The sequence below is a fragment of the Diachasma alloeum genome, unplaced genomic scaffold (assembly GCF_001412515.2).
Source record: "Diachasma alloeum isolate Michigan unplaced genomic scaffold, Dall2.0 Dall_scaffold_00201, whole genome shotgun sequence".
In the NCBI taxonomy this organism is placed as follows: domain Eukaryota; kingdom Metazoa; phylum Arthropoda; class Insecta; order Hymenoptera; family Braconidae; genus Diachasma; species Diachasma alloeum.
Genome location: NW_021680366.1, coordinates 802515 through 811149, shown reverse-complemented (window position 1 = coordinate 811149; position 8635 = coordinate 802515). Strand labels below are relative to the sequence as shown.

The 8635-nt window shown below is 36.2% G+C and overlaps 2 protein-coding genes across 2 annotated transcripts; one reads left to right on the top strand and one right to left on the bottom strand.

Annotated features, from left to right (window-relative positions):
* Window positions 1-824: 824 nt before the first annotated feature.
* LOC107035858 (cysteine and histidine-rich domain-containing protein) lies at window positions 825-5028 on the top strand. The gene is made up of 4 exons (XM_015253463.1): window positions 825-1078; window positions 2408-2967; window positions 3701-3889; window positions 4568-5028. The coding sequence occupies exons 1-4, from the start codon at window positions 1000-1002 to the stop codon at window positions 4757-4759; spliced, it is 1020 nt and encodes a 339-aa protein (XP_015108949.1). The 5' UTR covers window positions 825-999; the 3' UTR covers window positions 4760-5028.
* Window positions 5029-5394: 366 nt separating this feature from the next.
* On the bottom strand, window positions 5395-7919 carry LOC107035857 (KRR1 small subunit processome component homolog). The gene is made up of 2 exons (XM_015253462.1): window positions 7156-7919; window positions 5395-6067 (listed from the first exon to the last, which is right to left on the bottom strand). The coding sequence occupies exons 1-2, from the start codon at window positions 7637-7639 to the stop codon at window positions 5520-5522; spliced, it is 1032 nt and encodes a 343-aa protein (XP_015108948.1). The 5' UTR covers window positions 7640-7919; the 3' UTR covers window positions 5395-5519.
* Between the last annotated feature and the right edge of the window lie 716 nt (window positions 7920-8635).

The window sequence follows — 8635 nt, the reverse complement described above, 5'->3', positions numbered from 1 at the left end:
GTTTAGAGAGTCAGCACGCATTTCTCGACCTGCTCTTTCGTTTGAGCCCAAAAAAACATTCATATCTTATCTGACATGCTGCTACAACCTCGGATCTACAACTCGGGCCTTCAATTGAAAACCCGAGTTGAAGACCCGAGTTCGTAGCAAAGATGTCAGACAAGATATGAATGTTTTTTTGGGCTCAAACGAAAGAGCGGGTCGAGAAATGGCGTGCTAGGACCTCTAAAGATGGTTTTGAACCAGGGGAGACTCCTAGACCCCAATGTTCTATACATACTCCTAGACCCCATTGTCCTCCTAGACAATGATGTCACAACTCTGCTTTTCAATTGAAAACAGATATCATCTTTAGAGACATTTGTCATGTTTAGAGACTCTAGCACGTCATTTTTCGACCCGCTCTTTCATTTGAGCCCAAAAAAACATTCATATCTTGTCTGACATCTCTGTTACAAACTCTGGTCATCAACTCTGGTTTTCAGTTGAAATTGGAATTGTTAATTTACACAATAATAGGAGTGCATTGATGATTTTTTCTTAACTCGCAAAAATCTTCAAACAATATGCTACCGATGGGTGATAAAATTTTTTGGAAATAATGAAATAGGGGTGATAACGTCTTTTTTTCAGGGGTGATGTTTCAAAAATTTATTTTAAAAAAAGTACTAACTAGCAAATGTTTTTTATTAGCTCGCAATTTTCTTCAAAACTACTTCAATGAGGAAAAAAATAAAAATTTGGCATATCTATACATGAGGGGCTAATTGATCGGATCTCGCCAATCCACTTGTTTGATGGAGTAGTTGCGACGTTGAGGGACAGGCGGCAGCACTTGACGGAAACGTGTGCGTGCACTTGTACATAACCTACCGGGTGGATATACCAGAAATTTCCAGAAATAAATAAACAAAATTAGGTGGAAGACAGAGAGGTTTGGAGCAGATATAATTGAGTTTTGAAAGAGAGAAGATCGTTGTGTGGACAGATCAGGTTGAAATGTCGGAAGAAAAGGTGTTGGTTAATTGTTACAACCGAGGATGCGGACAGAAGTTCGGTCCGAGTGACAATAAAGAGGGTGAGTTTATGGAGAAAATCAGTTTTTAGGGATTGAGGAGTAGGATTTTTTGTTTGCATTGGGTTTAAGATACTCTTCAAGTTTTCTAATATTGGATAACGCCAAAATTTGCCCTTTTTATCTCCGAACCACTTCTCAGTACTAGTTCTCAGGGGTTGTGAATTTTTTTGGAGTGACGAGAGGTAACCGCAGACTTTTTGAAAAATAAAATTTATATAGACTCTATTCACTGGTTTGTTGATTTTTTCTTGTTGGGAACAACGAGAATTGGACAGAAAATAATTTTTTATGGATTTGGGAGTTGGATTTTGGTTTCCATTGGGTTTAAGATACTCCTCGTTTTTTCTATAAATTTTGAATGGTTTTTTTTTTCTATTGCATAAAACAAAAATTTGCCTTTTTGATCTTTGAAGTATTGTTAATATCGGTTCTGAGACATCAATTTTTTTGGAGTGTCAGGAGGTGTCAGACTTTTTTTATGAAATTTGAATAGACTCTATTCATTAGTTTGTCCATTTTTGCTTCCGAGTTGGATTTTTTATGTTATATCGACACAATATGATCGAGAAAGTCCGAAAATGCATTTTTTAGACCTTGTCCGTACGTGTGTATGCATGTGTGTACGTATGTAACACAGTTTTTCTTCAATTGTTCGCTAATGAATGGATGGAATTGAATCTTTTTTTCCAAATGTGATATTTCAACTTCATTTAAGTTTGTGTAAATAAAATTCTTCTATTAACATTTTATCGCAGGGCTGAGGGAACAGATAGAACTGTAAAAAAGACAATCGGCTGTATAGAAGAAAGGAATAATGAGAATAATCATGATAATAACATTCAACTAAGTTGAAAATCTTACAAATTAGTTTTCAAAAATCTTATTCAATCTACTAAACTGAAAGGGACAAGGAATTCAGTAGCGAAGTGGTAAATTGGTTTAAGTCGACTTATCTCCCAGTTGAGTTTTTGAGGAATATTTCCGAATCTAAGGGAGATACCGAAATTTTCGTAATTACATTTGTTATAGCTCTCAATCGGCTCTACAAAAAAGGTTATAACAACAATTTTGCCATCTCCCTTAGATTCCGAGATATTTATTGAAAACTGGTCAATAGTCAAAATTGACTTATACCGTTTTACCACTTCGCTACTGAATTATACACGATAGAAGGAAATTATAGGCAAAGTAACCATTCGAAAGCATATTGCTAATTTATTATCGAAAATAACTCGATTGATGCAAAACAAGAGAAATTTCCCATTTGTTTTTCATTGCGAGCAACGAGAATTGGATCGAAAACAAATAATGACCATTACTATCCGCTAGATGCGTGCGTCCACCACCCTGGAACCCCCGTATTCCACGACGCCTACAAGGGTTGGTCCTGCTGCAACAAAAAGTGCACAGACTTCACCGAATTCCTGAACATCAGAGGATGCACGAAATCCTTCCATTCGAATGATAAACCCCCCGAGCCTGAGAAGCAGAAAGTCGACAAGTCGAAGGCCGACGAGGTCATTGAGTACCGTCCACCAGTGAATAATCATCCCACGTTGGAGAGGCCGGCCTTCGACGCACCCCAAGTGACATTGACGCCGACAGTCTCGCCGACTCTCCTCGATCAGATAAAAGGGCTCACTGCCAATGAATCTTCGTCGCAGGAGCATAAGAGGGTGCAGGTGGGGGAGAGCTGCAAGAATAAGGCGTGCAAGGCTAGTTACAGGGGCCCTGAGTCTGACGACGAAGCTTGTGTTCATCATCCTGGGGTCGCGATCTTCCATGAGGGACTGAAGTTCTGGTCTTGTTGCCAGAAGAGGACGACCGATTTCTCGGTGTTTCTGGCACAACCTGGGTGCACTCAGGGGAGTCATGTCTGGATTGCTAAGGTGTGTATTAGAGGGAAAGGGGGAATTTCATGAATGGATAAAACGAAATTTGAGCATTGTTTTTGGGAGAAATCTTCTTCGGAGTTTATAGAATAGACCGAGAGTATTTTTTAAGCGCAATATATAATATATTTAGTTTTCCAACATTTTTTAGAGAAAACCATTTAAAAAATGAAATTCAACACAGTGCGTCCATATGAGGTATCAAACATAAATGAAATAGATTGTCGAAATATTTATTAAATCAGAAATTGTATTTTAAAGGAATTCTATTTTCGATTTTGAAGTAGAATAAAAATGATTAACGGGATTTTTTCGAAATTGGACTTTATTTTATCTGAAATACATGAAGAAATTGGATTCAAGTCTCGTGTGGAAGTAGTTAATTTAGTTTTTTTAATATTCGCAAAACGATTAAGAATAGGAATCTTTATTGTTAAAAACAAAATTTCTCTACTTTCTATTCATTAAAATAAATAAATTGTTCAAGAGATAAATTCATAGTTAACAATGTTATTTTTTAGTGCTTTTATATCTTAGAATTCATTTTGAAAAACGTTTGAAAATTTCATTTAATTTGAAACGTGATATTTCAGTTGTTTTTTTTTCTTATGAAACAATTCTTTCACATTTATTCCTATCAACTTAGAAAATATTTACTATTTTGAAAGTTTATTCTACTTCATTCATTTCTACCTTCAAATTCATCTTGATTTTTTGGTTATACTTCCAGAACGAGGGTAAACAAATTGAATGTCGAATGGACTGGCACCAGACAGGATCCCACGTCGTAGTATCAATTTTCGCCAAGAAGTACAATCCAAATAAGTCGTCAGTTAAGCTGAATCCAATTCGACTAACTGCTAGTTTATTTTTCCCTGAAGAAAATTCGGATTATAATCTTGATGTGGAGCTTAGAGGGGTAAGAAATTCCTAATTATTAATTAATTAATTTGTTGTCCACCATTTAAATTATGATATGTTGTTTTCATCAACTTAACAACCAATTTATTTTATTTAAAGTGAGCCCGCACTGAAATTTAGAAATCACAGGTGCCGTCATCTATCGTGACGAGTTTATTAGTTCAGTTTTGATGTGAAAAAACTATTTAAAAATTAGGTTTTTTTTTTTATTGATCAGAAAAAGATTTTAGAGGATTAGAATCTTCAAGTGTCCTTATGACGCAATTCTCAACTGATTGATTCATATTTTGGTTCACACATGCACAATATGTACACAAACATAACTAAATGAGCACTTTTGAAAATTTGTATTTTTTGAGTTTTTTAAATGTTTTTCTCAAAATTGGCTAAGATGATAAATTCGAAAAATTAGTAATATTTAACTACACCATAAATCATTAAAGTAGAAATTTGTTCAGATTTTTCGAATCGAAAACCTAAAAGGACATTGACGATTCCATACATTAAAAAAAAAATCAAAACTATTTTCTTCTCATTTTTTTACATTGAAACTGAAGTATTAAACTCATTAACATGATAAATAAAAGCTACTACAATTTTGAAATTTCAGTGCGATCTCCCCTTAATTAATTAATTAATTAATCAATTTAAATTTTCCATTTTTTCTTCTGAACAGGTTGTCGATGTTGCAAACAGCTCTGTCAGCATGCTGCCCACTAAAGTAGAAATAAAAATGAAGAAAGCAGAGCCTGGCTCCTGGGCAAAACTCGATTTTCCCCGAGAAGTGACGAAAAAATTAGAAAAACCCCCTGAAAATGACGAGAGCATTGCAGAGCGAGTTGATGCAGTCGATCTCAGCGACCTTTGAGCTTAACTAAGTGAATAGCATCCTCATGCTGCACAGTGATATATTTCTAAAGACATTGGTGATTTTTTTTTATGAAAGAAAAAAACTTTGGGACTAGATAGATGATAGATGAATGCATTGAGTTACAATTTATCCATCATCTTCACGAAAAGAATGGAATCAATGGGAATTGAATACCACTCTTTTTATGAGGGTAGGCAATAAGGAACAGCAAATTGTTGGAAGAGCTTATTGAATCGAGAATAAAACTTTTCTGTGACCATGACCAATTTCGTGGAATTTTTTTCTTACATTTAGGGAGAATTCTACCTCGAATGATTCCAGTTGATCCTATCCGTCCTATGCACTTCATCCCAAGAGTTAGTATTATGTCAACTACTAAGTAAATATCACAATTCTTGCATGAAAGGAGTAGTCAAAATGTTGATCAAGGCAATTACGGGGTTCGTAAATTTTGCATCTTGTGAATTTTATCAAACGTTTTCCATTTTGTTACTGTAAACAATGTTCGATGTCTTGTAATCTACAATTAGTCAATTGTCGATAATTTAAATCATTTAAAATGTTGAAAGTAAAATGATCAATGCCTGAGAATGTTTCAAGAGTTTCAAAAACGAAAGAAAAAAATTGATTTATAATGAGGAAAAATACTTTAAATGTTTAAACTTTTCAACAAAGAGTTATTCCTTTGTGATTGACTGACCAAATTATGTGCACAGGTAATTTATTTAAAACAACTTAACCATTAAACAAATAAAAATTACGACTTCTTTTTCTTCTTTTTGAGTCCTTTCTGCACTTTTTCCTTAACTTCCTCAATGTTAACATCGTTTTTCCTCTTCTTTCCTTTGCTCTCCACTTTGGTCTCCTCCTCAGGCGGCACAAATGCCTCAGCCCTCTTCTCCTGCCTCTTCTTCTCGGCCTCCTCGTGTCTCGCATCCAGCTCCTTCTTCTGCTTCATCCTCTTCTGCTCCTTGCTCAGGAAATATTCACCACTAGCCAGTTGTTTATCCAGTTTACTCTCTTGCTGTGGCGGTGGGAACGGTGTGTACGGTTTCTTCTCCTTCTTGACCTTGGGCTGCTTTCTCTTGGAGATGTTCTTCGTGGCGAACTTGGGGAGGAATCTGTCCCAGTTCTGGTTCTTCAGTTTTGGATCTTTCGCTAATTCTCGTTTTATCATTAATGCTTTGATGTTGTAAATTGGGTGGATGTTCTTCATGGTGTCCTCTGCGATCCTTCTGACTTGTTGGAGACCCTTGTATGGACCTAGGGCAGCCACTGTCTGACCCTGGACCATAACGTAACATCCTGGGGAATAAAAAAATGAAAAAAGATGAATTTGTAGAATTTAGGGATATCCATGTACTTTTGGCTTTTATTCTCCAGTGAAATACTTTTGAATACTTTTAAATTTGAAATACTTTGCTACTTTTGTATTCGAACATCAGAGCTTTCATTTGAGCCCCATTTAAGGGGAAACGGAACTCCTGCGTTTATATGAATCTGTACAATTGTGTTTTCTCCTGCAATTATCATTTTTTATTCATTAAACTACTTCATTGACTCAGCAATGCGATAATCGAGTCGATGAAGTAATTTCATAGATAGAAATTAATAATTGTAGGAGAAAACAATTCTAAGATTGGATGTAGACAAAGAGGTTCCATCTCCCCTTAACCCTAATTTACGGGATATTTTAGAATGATTTTATTATTTAAACTTTGCAGGTTTGAATTTGAATGTCGATATTGAACTGTTGAAACGCATTTTAAAAATCTAAAAAAAATTAAAAATTTTACTTTTGGAGAAAGTCTGATGAAATAATTAAAAAATTGACAATTGTTGAAAATTACGAGTATTTTTGATAATTTTAAGGATCAGAGTAAGGATCACAAGGATCAGATTAAGGGTTACAAGGGTCAGAGTAAGGGTCCAAATAAGGGTCATGGGGGTTAAAACCCAAGGGTCAAAAACTAAGCGTCACCAAGGTCAAAATAAGGATCACGAGGGTTATGAGGGTCAGATTAAAGATCCAAATAAGGGTCACAAGGGTTAGATTAAAAATCAGAAACATCAGATTGAGGGTCCAAATAAGGATCTCTATATATCTTTTCTATATTATAATTATATATATTATAAAAATTCAAATTGATTTCTGATGATGAAAAATCGGTAGGGGAGGTTGGTGTAAAATGGACACTTTTGACGTTTTTTAAAATGTTAACGACGGGTTGAAATGTTGATAAAATTTCATAATTTTTCTTTCATAAGGGTCAGAAATGGAGGGTTAAAATAAAGAGTATAATGAGGGTCACGAGGGTCAGATTAAGGGTCACAAGTGTCAAAATAATCAGGATTATGGGGGTGTAGCCCCTAGTTCTAGAATAAAGCCAAACCTGTGAGTAGTTCAATGGACTTCAGTGTGCACCCATTGGGTCCAATCAACCTCTGTCTCCTCTTGATGAACTTCTCCTTGTTCCTGACGAAGGACGAGATCTTGATTATGTCAGCACTGACATCGTCCTTGAGCACACGAACAGCCTGTTCGAAGGGGACCTTTCGAGACATCAACTTGATCATGTCTCTGGCCTTTATGATTATGTAGGGGTCCCAGGTCTTCCTCGTCGTCCTCACTGTCATGCTCCCCTCGATCAGGTCGAGCTCAGCCTTTATTCCATGCTCTTGCAGGGCCTTCTGGACCAGGGGCCAGCACTCGTTCAGGTACTTCTCCTGGTACTTGGGGAAGAGCGTCGCGAACGAACTCTCCTCCAAGAGACGATTCGGATTGTCCTCTGGTCTGAATGGTGGGATTTTCAGGGACCAGGCGTCCTCCACAGGACCTGATGTACCAGGTGTTGCGTCTGAATCCGCGTCGCCCATTTTTCAAACTTCACTGACTTTTCTATCCAATTTATCGAACTTTCTAGAGGTTTCAATGCATATGGAGTCCATTTGAGGTTATAAACAATGGTTTTCCCATTGTTTTTTTACCGATAACAAAATGATGACGTTTTTTATAGACAGGAGCTGTGCTGGAGGTGATGCGAAGGTTCAAAGGATTTTGCTAAATTTTTATGAATTAGTTTTTTGAGGATTTCGAGGGGAGAGAAGCGACGATATTTGTATTATTGGAGTGTGAGGTTATGCTGTGCTATACGCAAATGTGGGGGGAGTAAGGTGATGTTGGCGATGCGGTGGGGAGGGGATACGACGGGTTACGAAGGTGGCCGAAGTGTTGCGGAACGATTTTTGAATTGAAAGTACACTGGAAGAAAAACAAGCAGTTGACCGCTCCTATATTGCAGAAGGCATGTGACTGTTATTTTATGTGTTATTTGTATTTTAATTTTTTATTTCTAACAACAAGATCTATGCGCGCGCTCTCGCGCGCGCTGATCTATTCATTTGTTGAAATAAAGAAATGGAATTCATTAAATTTCATTATCTCATGAATACCTTATAAATATTGATAATGAATCAAAGAGAATTCGACTAATGATTGAAGTAAATAGCGAAGTAGAGTAAAAGAATCTATAAAGAACTTTTCATTTTCAATTAATTATCTTCAATTTTTTAAAATAATCAGTCTCCATAAAGGGACAGAATTTATTAATTTCACCGATGATATATATACATGTGAAATATATATATTATATATATATGACGTGAAAATAGTACATTAGAGTACAAGGGCACAAATTTCGTTTTCAACGAATGTGTAGTTTACAGGTCGAGCCGAAGGCGAGGTCTGTACACACATTCGTTGAAAACGAAATTTATTACCGAGTGCTCTATAATATTTTATGTCAAGTCGTGCAGAAGTCGAGATTTGAGCAAGCTGCGCGAAGCGCAGCGTGCGATAAACTCGACTTATTG

Excerpts from the sequence above, each read along its gene's own strand:
- LOC107035858 (XM_015253463.1), top strand. The coding sequence starts at position 1,000 with ATGTCGGAAGAAAAGGTGTTGGTTAATTGTTACAACCGAGGATGCGGA. Across the intron at positions 1,079-2,407 it reads TCCGAGTGACAATAAAGAGG|ATGCGTGCGTCCACCACCCT; the intron begins GTGAGTTTATGG and ends ACTATCCGCTAG. Across the intron at positions 2,968-3,700 it reads GTCATGTCTGGATTGCTAAG|AACGAGGGTAAACAAATTGA; the intron begins GTGTGTATTAGA and ends TTATACTTCCAG.
- LOC107035857 (XM_015253462.1), bottom strand. The coding sequence starts at position 7,639 with ATGGGCGACGCGGATTCAGACGCAACACCTGGTACATCAGGTCCTGTG. Across the intron at positions 6,068-7,155 it reads GTCCATTGAACTACTCACAG|GATGTTACGTTATGGTCCAG; the intron begins GTTTGGCTTTAT and ends TTTATTCCCCAG.